Here is a 14,944-nt window from a genome sequence, read left to right on the forward strand (position 1 = left end):
AAAAAAAAAAAAAAAGCTGTTGGTAATTTGAAGTTGATACACAAGATCAAGTTTCTAAAGCAGTAATTTTTATCATTATGTATAAAAATTATTTTTGTAATTTATTAGACATAACTAGCACTAGTAGATTCTTTGAAAAGGAAGTAATATTCTTTTCTATTAGGTTTTTTATGACTCGTACAAATGTTAACTATTTTTCTCTGCTTTTTTTGTATAGGACATAGCAGATCCGTTCTTTGCTTATTGTAAACAACATGCAGATAGATTAGACAGAAAGTGGAAGAGAAAAAACTACTTGGCTCTACAATCCTATTGTAAAATGTCTTTGCAAGAGAGAGAGAAGCAACTATCACCAGAAGCACAGGTATAGGATTCATGTCAAAACCCGTATGTTTTTCTTTTAAGGTTATGTATGGATTTTACATCTCATGTGTGTTTTCCAGTGACATCTGAAGTATAATAAGAAGCTTGGTTAGTTGTCTAGGAAGTGGATTGTGATTAAGGTTAATAGTGAGTATAATTTTTGGCTGAATACAGTATTCCTCATTTAGTTAACAGAGCACTCCTTTATGAAGTATAATTTCACGTTGAAAAATGTGGCTGTGAGGAAATTATTCTATCAGTACAATATATTTGCTACATCTTGTTTCAGTCTATTCAAAGGATTTGGTCAGTTTGCCTATATTTAAAATATAACTTTATATACATTAAATCTTTGGAAACAGTAGCAGCTATTAAGAAGAGAAACTTCAGCTTAATGAAATTAGTTTCTCAAAATTCTGATTATAAGTTAGGACAATTGTTGCTAGGGGTAGATCTAGTTTATTGTAACTCAAGAATTACACAGTATACTGTAAGGATCATTCAAACATATAATTTGCCTTGATATAAGAAGTTTTAATTATCTTTCTGTAAACATGGGAGTAAAAATCAATATAAAAATCATAAGGAATATGTTCCATTTTATTATCTTTTAAAATTTGAATACATTTCTTTTATAGGCAAGGATCAATGCCCGACTTCAGCAGTATCGTGCCAAAGCGGAGCTAGCTCGATCCACCAGACCCCAGGCCTGGGTTCCAAGGGAAAAATTGCCCAGACCACTCACCAGCAGTGCTTCAGCTATTCGTAAACTTATGCGGAAAGCAGAACTGATGGGGATCAGTACAGATATCTTTCCAGTGGACAATTCAGATACTAGTTCTAGTGTGGATGGAAGGAGAAAACATAAGCAACCAGCTCTCACTGCAGATTTTGTGAATTATTATTTTGGTCAGTATAGACACTGATACATGCACACTTTTACTGAGAACAATTTGTTAATGAAAATATTTGGTAATACTGTTAATTTTTAGAAATGTATTAGCCATGTTACATATATCATAGAAGAATGTTTATTTTCCTAATATGCTGTGAGTTTTTACAAAATGCTAGGTTCATTTCTTTGTGAATATACTTAAAAGTTTTAAACTATGTAGGTTTATCAATGTGGTTATCTCTATGGCTAGTTTCTTCCTGTGTCAGCTCTTACTTCTACTAAAGTAAATTTGGATATTTCATTTAAATAGAGAGAAATATGCGCATGATTCAAATTCAGGAAAATATGGCTGAACAAAAAAATATAAAAGATAAATTAGAGAATGAGCAAGAAAAGCTTCATGTGGAATATAATAAGGTAAGTTGGCTACAAAATATGCAACATAATATAGATCTTACTGATGTTTTTTTGTGATTGTATGGCATTTTTTATGTGTTATTTTTAAATTCTTCTGGAGCTCTTAGGCTCTTCCCTATAGCTCCTACTCCTCATTAGATTCATTATCATCGCTGTCTCTTACTGAGTACTTTATGTGCCAGGCATAATTATGATCTCTTTACATGTATTACCTCATTTAATTCCCATCTTAACATGTAGATTATAGTCATTGCTTCCATTTTCAATGGAAACTGAATTCTGAAGAGGTTAAATAATTTGCCCAGGTTCACACAAGTAGTCAAGTCACAAATGGGGGTGTGAGGCCAACTCATCTGACTCTATTCTTTATTTCTAATGAATAAACATTACTATAGAGCTTCACTTTCTAAGTTTGTAGAAAGTTTAGAAACTTTATTATTTTTCTTGAATTATATTTTAATATTTGGATAAAAAAATTTCTGAATTTGAATTTTCATGTATCTCTTCATCCTAAAGATGAGAAAGATCAAAAAGAAATATCTTACAAAAGCACAATGTGGTAAAAATGTCATGCCAAATATAACTTGAGCACGTAAAGCAGGTACTGACTTATTGTTAGAAAACATTTTAAGTCATAAAATATTACGAAGTAAGTTTCCAATAATAAGCTACACTGTATAGTAAAAAGACTACTTGGAATTAGATTCAAAGGACCTGGGGATTCTTGCTAGTTCTGTGATCTTGGCCAACTCACAAAAACTCTATGATCCTTAATTTTTTTTCATTGGGAAAATAGTAGAAATACATCTTGATGGAGTCATAAGGATTAATTAGCAGAATGTCTGTGATGTTATATAGCAAACTATAACAGAAGATATAAACGTAATCATTGGTAACAGCAGAAAACAAAATGCTTACAGCTGCAAATACTGCTGAGTAATTGGATAGCCTTGTCTCTCAGTGGTATTGTGGCTTGAATATATTAAAAATATATGGAGGCTGGCCGCGGTGGCTGACACCTGTAATCCCAGTACTTTGGGAGGCTAAGGTGGGTGGATCATGAGGTCAAGAGATGGAGACCACCCTGGCCAACATGGTGAAATCCCATCTCTACTAAAAATCCGAGAATTAGCTGGGCGTGGTGGCAAGCGCCTATAGTCCCAGCTACTTGGGAGGCTGAGGCAGGAGAATAGCTTGAACCCAGGAGGCAGAGGTTGTAGTGTACCGAGATCATGCCACTACACTGTAGCCTGGAGACAGAGTGACACTCTGTCTCAAACAAAACAAAACTGTGTGTGTGTGTGTGTGTGTGTGTGTGTGTGTGTGTGTGTGTAGAGAGAGAGAGAGAGAGAATAGAAATTAGATATTCTTGGATATTTATTGATAAATTACTTAAATTGTCAGATATTTTAATGAAGTTTACTAATTTGACTTACTTTGTAGTTATGCGAATCTTTAGAAGAACTTCAAAACCTGAATGGAAAACTTCGAAGTGAAGGACAAGGAATATGGGCCTTACTAGGCAGAATCACAGGGCAGGTTAGTTTCTTTCCAATTGCTATCTCCTTCAGTTCTTGCTCTCTATATGATTTTTGAAGAATAGATTTTTGATACAACTGTCGCTTTACTAATTGAAGAATTCTGTTTGATCAGGGCCTAATCCTTTGGGATAATGATTTCTGCTTGAAACACATCTAGAGCATTGGAAGCTGCCTACTGAGAACCTCTAGTTTAATTTGGTTGTTTCTACAGCTATCTTGTGTGCAGATTTTTTTCATTTGCTCTAACTGATTGACCTGTCATTAGTGATGAAGCTAAGATTTGAAGCATGAGTCTTTCCTACTACATTCTTCTTTTAATTTAGCTGCTTTAGATTTCCTTGCCACATTTTTTTTTCCTATTCTTATGCTGTTTCTTTTTTTTTTTTTTTTGCTATTCTTTTGATTTATAATTTGTAATGTAAAAGGCAAACTAGAGAAATTTGTTTTTACGTTGATTTTCTTTTCAGCTGTATAAGAGATGGTTTTTAAAGCTTTAATGTTAAAATGCATTTTTTCCCCTTCAACAGTAGCTGTGATCGTAGTTCCTAAAAAAGAAAAAAAAACTTTATTCTTGAAGTCCATTAGTCTATTAAAGATTTTGGTGTTGAAAAGAATATTATTGTTAGATGGATTTCTTTGAATGCCTTTTTTAGTACTGTGTATATAATTGATAAATTAAGATTTTTTACAAATAATTTTTATTACTCTTTTTTGAAGGATGATAGAGACCCACTGTTAGTGGTCCTTTCAAACAAATAAGTAGTTTTATTTGTGAAGGCACTTTTCAAAGAACAGATTTTTTTATCACACTTGTTTTAGATGTTTATGGAGAGTCCAATTCATCACACAACTTGTATAGATATTTTATGAAGTGTTACATACTGATTTGTACTGTGCTATACTAGCTTTGATGATGCTTTATGTGATCAGAATGGCTGCGGTTTATATCATAAAGAATATTTTAAGAGGTGAGAATTAGTAATTGCCTCTGGAAGGATCAGACTTTGTTCCTGTTAATAGGTTGGTTGATGGATTTTTGGAAGATTATGATGTTTTATACTTAATATTTAGAGAGTTAATATTGAATATAAGGCTTTAGTTTATTTGCCAAGCTAGCATTATCTTTTGGCTTGATTTGCAAGTTTCTCTCATAAGAATCTCCTGCTTAGTGTAAAATATTATCTACTATAAAAGTCATTTTCATTTATTAAAAGACCTTTAACAGAGGTTTGCAAATTTCCTTTTGCAAACGTAAAATACACAGCAGAAGTAGAATTCATTTCTATTGTTTGTATGATACTTTTTTTCAGTTGGTTGAACAGATGTGGGCCTACCAGGCCATTGAGAAGTGACTTTGATAGATGGTTGCTGTCTGAGAAGCCAGCATACTACAGATTAGTAGAAACGCAAAGAGAATCTCACTTGCTTTGTTGGAGAGTTCAGTCCAATAAGATAATTTTTCTAATTAACCTATGGAACACCAATATAGCTGGGGTGCTGAAGAAAATAAATTGCTTCAATATTCTTTTTGTCAAGTGTACTGTTTTTTTTTTTAAACCTCCTACATATGTGTCTTTGTCTGTCAAAGCTAAAGTAGTTTAATTTTCATAATGTTTTAGTTTACCACGGAAAATTGATGAAAGTCTGTAATTATAGATTTGTAATGGAAATAGAACTATTAGAAAAAAGCTCACTTTAATCCTTTTTGCCAATGTAATACCTGTAGCTGGTAAAGCAGATTTTCCCCTAATAATCCTACTATATTTAGTTGGTTTGAGTGGCAATTAGAGGAAAATGTTGCTTTTATTTCTTCCTTAAAACCATATATACTACATTTGTTCAAATCAATAGAAGTTGAATATACCGGCAATTTTGCGAGCACCCAAGGAGAGAAAACCAAGTAAAAAAGAAGGAGGCACACAAAAGACATCTACTCTTCCTGCAGTACTTTATAGGCAAGTAATGAAATTAATAATGATAGAATAATACTGTGTATTTTTTTTAACTGATACTTATTAGAAAGAAGATACTGCAAGTATTTGAGAATGAATTATGTGCATACCCGAATTTAATTTAAGTGCATTTGAAGTTCATTTTATCAAAGGTACATTCCAGTTTGAATGATAGAGGAGATTTTTGTTGCTGTTATAATAAGATAAATGACTTTTTGTGTCCTTTAAGTTTAGGCAGATATGTCTGCCTAAACTCTGTGGAAATGAGCAGTTCTCTTTGGGGAATTGAAAAATTACTGTAGATAATATTATGATTATTGTCTTAAATAATTAAAATAATATAACAGATGAGTATTTTCATTTTACTTGAATGAATTGTAGAGTTTCTATTTTAGATAGTGATGGTTATCATATACTTACATAGAATGAATCTCTTGCCTTTGTAGATAGTGGATAATAAAGATAAGTTTTTGATTGGAGTTTCTACATTTCTTTCTCTTGCTGCTCAGTTGCAGTCACTTTGTTTGCCTAAGTATTTTTGTCTTTTAATTTCTTTGCTCAGTATTTTCAGTGTTCACCATTACAGTAATTTTATTGTAGTAAGGACTTCTTTCCATAAATAAATAGGTTGCGATCTCACTTTTTCCTGCATAATTTATATTAAGTGAGAGTTTAGAAGATGCTGGTGTTTCTGTGTGTGTATGTATGTGTGTATATACATGTATCTATGTATATGCATACATATATGTTATGGATGTGTAAATACATAAATGTTCTTCTCAAAACCTTTTTCTCAGAAATAGTAGCAATAACAGCAATATCAGTCTCCATAACTACTTTTGGTTTTTTGTTGGAGGCTCCCTCTACAAGTAATAGCAAATAACTTCCTTGAAATGTGGGAAAAGCCCACATTGTCTTAGTGTGCAATGTGAACATTAGCATATTCTCAGGCCACCTATTTCAGAAAGCACTGTTGGTTCATTTGGAACTATCAGACATTATCACTATGCTTCTGACTTTTATGACTACAATTCATTTTCATTTCAGAATATATTTTAAGTGATTTTTCTTTTTTACTGAGACCAGGCACTATTTATTTATTTATTTATTTAGGCTTTTTAAGTGTGTGTGTGTGTATAACTATTTTTTCTAGGAGTTAAAAAAGCCTAACCATCATTGCCTTCTGTATATTCTCAATATAAATATGCTTTAGATTTTCAGGTAATGGTACTTATGTATGTAGGTGTGGTTGAATTACCTTTTTGCACAAGAGAAGTTAGATTTCTAAGAAACAAACCAAAAAGTCCTAAAATAATAGTAACAATCACAGAACTCCGCAGTCTTTGTAATAACTGTCAATTGGGGTGTGCGTGTGTGTGTGTGTGTGTGTGTGTGTGTGTGTATGTGTGTGTACAGTGTGTGTGTTTTTTTGTCTATCTCAACAGAAGAAATATTAAGTTAAATCAAGATGAAATTTTATAGTTTGAAAAATATGCTGTAAGTAAACTGCGTTTCACTATGGCAGTTATTGAAATCTTTATTTGCTACCTTTATTAAAAGTTGTGGGATTTGTAAGAAGAACCATGATCAGCATCTTCTTTTATTGTGTGATACCTGTAAACTACATTACCACCTTGGATGTCTGGATCCTCCTCTTACAAGGATGCCAAGAAAGACCAAAAACAGTTACTGGTGAGTAAAATCAGGAGATTTACATGTTTGGATTGATTTACTCTTAGTTTCAGCAGTAAAAGATGAAGTATTATATTTATTCATAATAAAGTATTTGTCACATTTTAAAATTCACTGTCATCAATATTTATTATAACGTGACTAAATCTATAACAGCTTTTTGAGAAATGAAGTTTTCATTAATTGTGGCTATTATCTTAGCAATAGATTGTTCTTTACGGCATGAATTGTGTCTATTGTTTATAATTCTCTTGTTTTATTGTTAGAATTTCTCAAATGCCTTATTGTTATTTTGAAATTGAATGAATTTATTTAAACTTTGCTATCATATTTATCGTTTTACTTGCAATTTAGTATTTTTGGATTAGTGCCAAAGGCTTTACTTGGTATTTGTGCTAGTTATTTAAGTTCTACCATTCTTTGAAATCTAAAAACATTTGACAAACATTTCTGAATTTTTTTTAATTAGGCATATAAAATCACTACAAATATATGATAAAGGTTATGGTATCTATAATGAGTTTTATCCTTTTCTTAATTTTACTCCAAAAAAGGGACAGATGTTCAAATTTCAATAGAGTGATTTCTTATAGGAAGGAGAATATGGGAAATGGAAAACTTTGGAATGAACATGAATATTCTTTTTCTACAAGTAACCTTTCCAGTTTCAGGAAAGAGTGAACCCTGAATTTTTAAATGGTAATCTCTGCAAGAGGTTGTGTGTGTTCCTCAAATACATTAGGCATATATTTCAACCTCATTGTCTTACTGCTTAAGACTACCTCTGTTCATTTGATTAGGAAGCAGAAATTTGTTCACACTTTTCACAGGATTCCTTTTTTATAGTGTTCTTTTATCAGTTTGTTTTGAGATATTCACACTGGCCTGTTCTTTTGAAAGGCTTCAGAAACTGGTGTAGCATATTCAAATGCCAACAATGTTAATAAGCGTCCTGGCTGGGTTTTTAAGTTGAAAGCTAGTTTGGTAGTCTCCAGAGCCAGGATGTTTTGCCATGAACTTATATGGAAATAGGCAGTTTTCTCCTTAAATGAGGTTATGGACCCTCCTAATACTGCTCTGCCTTCAGAGGTCTCGTTTCCAGTGTGTGAGAGTTTCTGGATGTACTTCAGATGGAAGTCCATAGCCTATGCACTCAAAAAAAAAAAAAAAAAAAGAGAGAAAGCATGTTTTTGCAAGCCACAAGGAGGGAGATGATGGCCATTATCCTCAGTGAATTAACCCAGATACAGGAAACCAGATTCTGCATGGTCTCACTTATAGGTAGAAGCTAAATATTGGTTACTTATGGATATAAAGTTGGGGCCTACTAGACTGGGGAGGGAAGGAAGGATACTCTTGGATATAAAAGTGGTGCCTACTAGAGGAAGGGTATCAAGGGTTGAAAAACTGGGGTACTATACTCATTACCTGGGTGACAGGGATCATTCATATCCCAAACGTCAGTATCATGCAGTATGCCCATGAAACAAACCTACACATGTACCTCCTAAATCTAAAATAAAAGTTGAAATTATTAAAAACAAAATAAAAGAAATAATGTTTAAGCGAGAGCCCTCCTAAAAGAGCCTAAGCAATTTGGAGCCTTTTCATTGGTGTTAGTGGTTTTAAAATAAAAGTAGAAGTTAATGTTGTAGCATAGTGATGCCTTTAATTTCTCCTTGTTTCTACTGATCACATTTCCTTTGGCCTCTAAGATCAACCTAGCTTTGGTTAGCAGTTAACTGGGTGTATTAATTCTGGAGTGTGCAAGATTCAGAGAATTACATTTTTTCTTTAGTGTGCCTCAGATGTGGGAGAGTTTTTAGTTTTTGCTTTTTAACATGTTCTATTTATTTTTGAAGTTACATTACAGATAATAAATATTCAAAACTTAACACTTGTAACTTTTTTGCTACATTTTACTGTTACCTATGCTTTTAAAGTCATTGAAGTCTGTTGTATCTGGATGGTTGAAAAAAAATGATGTGCAGGTTGAGTATTGCTTATTTAAAATGCTTGGAACCAGAAGTGATTTGGATTTTCTGTTTTTGTTTTTGTTTTTTTTTTGGAATATTTGCCTTGTACTTACTGGTCGAGCATACCAAATCTGAAAATCCGAAATCTGAAATACTCCAATGAACATTTTCTTTTACTGTAATGTTGGTGTTCAAAAAATATTTGGATCTTGGAGCACTTCAGATTTTGGATTTTTGTATTTGGGATGCTCAACCTGTGATAGTTGCTACTATACACCCTTTTCCCATCCTACATTCTGTGATGCCATGTTAGTAATTTGAAATTGCCATGGTTAGGAGTATTTGTACTATAGAAATTAGTAAATACTACATAGTAGGGCTTTCCCCACAGAGGGTCAAGTGTTAGACATTTACTTGCATATTGCTGACTGATTTCTGCTTTAGACTCTACCTTGTTCTTACTAGTCCTTTTATTAGGGAAAAGGTCCTTTAATTTCTCTTTGTTTCTAGTGATCAAATTTCCTTTGATCACTATCGGCCTGTTACTGGACCCTTATTTGATGACTGGGCTTAAACTTCCACAGGTCCTTCTGGTATAACATTTCTAAATGGCCAGTTGATTTTTGCTGTCTTTATGTTCTGCACACCTGTGATAATACCATTACTACTGAATACCCTTTAAGCAAACTGTATCTTAATTGATATACAATCTGTTGCCTTTTCAGATATCATTTCTACTTGAATGCCTATTTTAAGCACTCGCTATCCAGCCTTTTCTTCCAGTACCAGTACTGTTTTCATGGAGACACTAGTTCTAGATTTGGATGTTTTCTGTTCACTCAATCCCAGAGGTCATTGGGCTGTGCTGGGCAGGTTAAGACATGTGACAGCAAAGAAAAGATGGATACAGATACAGAAATAATTATTGATGGAGGGTAGGGAAGTTGAGTAAATGCACCTTGGACAGGCTTAAACATTTCAGTGAAATAGCAGGCGTCTATTGAGAGGGAAAAGACCTGGGATGAAGATGGACTCTTGAGAAGATAGCAGATGATTGATAACAACTTACTGTGGAAAAATCAAACTGACTTGCTGAGGCCATGTAGCAGTAATGTTTAGTGCATAAGTAAATGTGATTATTTGATTTTTCTTGAATTATGCTCTGCTGCCCAGAAGAAGGAGAGGGGAAAACCTAGGGGCTTCTTAAGTTGGGCTAGGGATGTGAAAAGCTAGTAAAGAATATTAACAGGTGGGTGAAGAATTCTGTAGGGAATAGAGGCTAGTGATGGTGTGATCTAGGCTCTGTTTTGTTTGTATTTCTTTAAAGTATTTAAAATGCATTTTGTCTTATTTTTAGTTTATGTTATATTGGCTTTTGTCATTGCTGTTTTTAAAAATATACAATCTTCACACTGCCTTAAATTCTAAGACATGTTTGGTAGGATACTAATGGTAAGTGCTTGATTTATTAGAGTAGCTCAAATAGTTAATATCTCTTAATTTTCGAAGATTAATGTTATGTTTCCAGCTGCATTCATTTGATTGGAACTTGTGTTGCCTTTTCCAATTGTTTGAAGAATATTACTAAACACATTATTTGACAGAGAATTGAGTAATATTATCATATCCTTTTATTCCTTGGATATGTCTTTATTTTGTGATGGAAAGAAAACACAAACCCTTCTAGGAATAGTTTACAGAGATTTTTTTCCTTTGTTATCCTTGATAATTTATTCATTAAAATTTTTTTTATTGCCTCTTCTTCCCATTAACTGCTGGTAGGAATTCCAGCACTAGAATGGAGCATCTTTACTGTACATGAAATAACAGATATAGATCTGTTATTAAAGTTTTATACTGGTGTTACAACTACAAAAAGAATAAAATTTACAAATTGAGTTAAGTGTTGTTCTCTGCTCCTCAAAGAGACACCCATAATACAGAAATAGGGGGGCACTGAGGTGTTACTTAACTGAGAAGAATGATATTTGAACCACCTGTTAAAGTTTTATATAAGCACCTGTCAAGCCTGTCCTCCAAATACAGGAGAAAACATGGCCAACAGCTTAGATAAAGCAGGTGTGGGATCCTGAGTTCTTGGTGACTAAAAAAGATAATTTGTGGAGGAGAAAAAAGTAAATCATGAATTATTTGGAGTACAGAATGTTACTAGATTTATTGCATTTAAAGATTCATAAAATCCTTTTTTCTTTAACTTACATGAATAAAATTCTCTAAATTAGTACACTTTCTTGTCTGAGCACTGTTATACATTTTTCTTTAGTAATTATGATTTTGAAATCCCCACTGGGTCATCATTCTGATTATAGGTTGTAGTTGTATGGTGCTAGAGATGAAAAAGGTATAGAAAATTGAGAAAAGGCCAGATGTGGTGGCTCAGGCCTGTAATTTCAGCACTTTGGGAGGCTGAGGTGGGCTGATCGCTTTAGGTCGGGAGTTGAAGACCAACATGATATAACCTTGTGTTTACTACAAATATGAAAATTAGCTAGGAATGGTGGCAGGCACCTGTAATCCCAGCTACTCAGGAGGCTGAGGCAGAGAATTGCTTGAATGTGGGAGGCTGAGGCTGCAATGAGCTGACATTGCACCGCTACACTCCAGTCTGGGTGACAGAGTGAGACTCTGTCTAAAAAAAAAAAAAAAAGGAGGGAGAGAGAGTGGAAGGGTGGAAGGAAGGGAAGAAAGAGGTAAGTAGGGAGGAGGGAGAAGGGAGGGAAAAAGGAAAGGAGGGAGGGCCTTTCTGTAATATAATTTGACAACTTCTCTAGCCATCTCTGTTTTGAAGGCTGTTGCATTTATTACAAGTTACTAATAATATCTAACATTTCTGCAGTTTTCACAGTTTAGTTATGTTAATAAATTCAGAATATACTTAACATTTCAATTCTGAGATCGTGTAAGGTGTGTATTTCTCTTACCAGTCCTTGATGTTTTCCTATAGGACAAATACAGGAGCAATTTGGTTGTATTTTTGTTTGATGATAATCTAACAATCTAGGGAATAAAGTGCTAGTTACACTTACATGAAATGTAGCAATAGATACATAAAAGTTTTCTGAGTAATACATTATTATGTACATTTTTATTTTGCTTTCACACATCAGTTTTTTTGGTGCTAAAATTTTTGCTAACCTATTCTTAAATAATTAGGAATTCTAAGATATTTAGATTAATTTTTATTTTAGGAATAATATCTTTGCATTAACAAAACAACTGGTACTTGGTTTTTAACTCTGTTGTTGGAATTCAAAATTTAAAACTGTCACTTTGACAGTTAAATATTAGTTTAATAAGTTTACAGTATTAGTGAATGAAAGATGTGAATTTTGATGGAGCGTGAAATCAAATCAAATCTTTGAAAATACTTGCTATGAGAATTACAAGCTACTTTTAAAGGTACTGATAAACATATATAAACTGAATATCAAATACAAGTTTACAGATTATAATCATTTTTATTAAGAAAATACCATCAAACTTTTGGAGAATTCGCTTTTGATCGTTCTTTTACATTTGAAGCAAATATAAATAAAAATTTAACAACAGTTTTAACTTTTTGAAATGGGCCTTGACTGGCAATATGAAGATTTCCAGCAGTCATTGTTTAGATTTCTGATGTCTAAATGTTAGCCACTAGCCACATATGGCTATTTAAATTTAAATCAATTAATATTAACATTTGAATTTTTCTCAGTGGTGTTTGCCACTTTTCAAGTGCTCAGTAACCATCTATGACTAGTGGCTATTGTTCTGGACAACGCAGATACATAGGTAATCCTACTATTAGAAAAGGTTCTATTGGATATCACTTGTCTAAAGTTTTAGTTTCAATTAATTTTTAGTATTACACATATTAAAATTCTTTATAAATGCTGCTTTAATGAATTCCTTTAGTAAATAAATATTTCTTTTTTTAGAAGTAGTAGCAGCCACCAACTAACATGACCTTTTTTTCCCCCAACAATTCTCAGAATCTGTTTCTGTAGTTCCTTTTAGTATATTCAGCACAACTTGTCATTGACTACAGTTAAAAGATATAACTGTGACAACGAGTAGTGTTAGAGTCCATGAAGGGCTTCGATTTTCAGATATCACAGTGTATGTTATTTAAAGAGAAGTCATCCTTTCTAAAGGTAAACTATTATAATTATTATTGAGACAAGGTCTTGGTCTGTCACCCTGGCTGGAGTGCAGTGTTGGCGATCATGGATCACTGCATCCTCGACCCCCTGGGATCAAGTGACCCTTTCACCTCACCTTCCTACTCAGAAGCTGAGGGGAAAGGGTCACTTGATACCAGGGAGGATACCACCATGCCTGGCTAAATTTGTATTTTTTTTGTAAAAACAGGGATTCATTATGTTGTGAGCAATCTTCCTGCCTCAGTCTCCTGAAATGCTGGGATTATGGTTGTGAGCCACTGCAACTGGCAAAATCACCTTTTTAATCAGTGTTGAATCTCATCTTTGTTCACTTATATGGCATTGTTAAATGTGTTCTTATACTTACAAGGATACATTAATTTGCCTTACATATTATATTCACAGTAGTCATTCTTAGAGGAGTATTTCTGAATGTTTATTCATTATGTACCCTGTAATCACATTACCTGTGTATATTTTTATATATTCTTCTTACATACCTGGATTTTGTATTTATAAAAACATAGCTAAAGCTGGAAGGTAATAATAAATACATTATTTTAATTTTTCCCCTTTACGTAGGCAGTGCTCAGAATGTGACCAGGCAGGGAGCAGTGACATGGAAGCAGATATGGCCATGGAAACCTTACCAGATGGAACCAAACGATCAAGGAGGCAGATTAAGGAACCAGTGAAATTTGTTCCACAGGATGTGCCACCAGAACCCAAGAAGATTCCAATAAGAAACACGGTAATTTATTTTTTATTTATCATAAGCATCATATAATTCTGAGGTGAAAATTTAAGAGATTTTGGCCTCAGAATTCAAACATATACTCAGGGCAAACATATAGTCAGAAGTTAAAGAAAAAGACATGTATATTACATGTAATATAGAAAAATTTATCTTTCTATATTATGAAATATACCACATGCTTGCCTGAGTGTTTGTAGTTTATATGTTGTTGAAGACATAATAATGAACACACCAGCACATCCACCACCCACCTTAAAAGATGGAATATTCCCAAAGCTTTAGAATTTTCCTGTAAATCCCTCAACAATCTCATCTTTATCTGTCTAGCCCAGAGGCTGCTTCTTTATTCAGCTTTATATTTCTCATTCACTACTTTTTCTTTATAGAAGATATTTACACTCTAAATTTATGTATTTATAAATAATACATGGTTTGTTTTTGCAGTTTTTGAATTTCATGTGAATAGCATCGAATGTTTTTCTCTGATAATTTGATATTTTGACCAAAATTATGTTGATTTGATTCAGACATGCTGATTCATGTAGTAGTAGTTTATTTATTTTCACTTGTGTATAGTTTTCTATTGAAAGAATAGACCATTACCTAGTTTTTCTTTTGCTTTGTTGATGGGCAATTAGGTTGTTTTCATGTTTTTCTATTCTACACAACTTTGGGGTATTTTTTATTTTTATTTTATTTTTTAAACCAACTTTGTGATTTTTATTGATGGGCGACAACTTTATACTCCTATGTATCACTGATCTGTGTACAATTAGGGATGCACCATCTGAGAAGAGCAGACAGCAGAATTAAACAGAGCAGACTGAAGAAGAGATCAGTCTTCATTGTTTGCCCATTTTTCATTATGTGTACACAGAAGCATGCTTGCGATTTGAAACCTTTTAATGGCAATAAAGTAACAATCACCCATCTGTGTAGACTAACATTTTAACTCCAGATATCTGATTTGCAGTGTGTATACAAGCAGTTTCTTTCCGCACAATAATTAAAAATTTTTCGGCCGGGCGCGGTGGCTCAAGCCTGTAATCCCAGCACTTTGGGAGGCCGAGGCGGGTGGATCACGAGGTCAAGAGCTCGAGACCATCCTGGTCAACATGGTGAAACCCCGTCTCTACTAAAAATACAGAAAAAAATTAGCTGGGCATGGTGGCGTGTGCCTGTAAT

At 33.3% G+C, this 14,944-nt stretch overlaps 1 protein-coding gene across 6 annotated transcripts in view; it reads left to right on the forward strand.

Annotated features, from left to right (window-relative positions):
- PHF14 (PHD finger protein 14) overlaps positions 1-14,944 on the forward strand; it is a 200,860-nt gene that overhangs the window by 60,929 nt on the left and 124,987 nt on the right. For all 6 annotated transcript variants that reach the window (XR_005199610.1, XR_005199611.1, XM_037737312.1 and 3 more), the window contains exons 8-14: positions 218-364; positions 1,002-1,272; positions 1,569-1,675; positions 3,119-3,214; positions 5,068-5,171; positions 6,729-6,860; positions 13,585-13,753. Coding sequence is in view for 4 of the 6 variants with exons in the window: in XM_037737312.1 (XP_037593240.1) it covers positions 218-364; positions 1,002-1,272; positions 1,569-1,675; positions 3,119-3,214; positions 5,068-5,171; positions 6,729-6,860; positions 13,585-13,753 (1,026 nt within the window). In the remaining 2 variants the exon portion in view is untranslated. The remainder of the gene's footprint in view (positions 1-217; positions 365-1,001; positions 1,273-1,568; positions 1,676-3,118; positions 3,215-5,067; positions 5,172-6,728; positions 6,861-13,584; positions 13,754-14,944) is intronic.

Source organism: Cebus imitator, unplaced genomic scaffold (genome assembly GCF_001604975.1).
Source record: "Cebus imitator isolate Cc_AM_T3 unplaced genomic scaffold, Cebus_imitator-1.0 Scaffold37, whole genome shotgun sequence".
NCBI classification, from domain to species: domain Eukaryota; kingdom Metazoa; phylum Chordata; class Mammalia; order Primates; family Cebidae; genus Cebus; species Cebus imitator.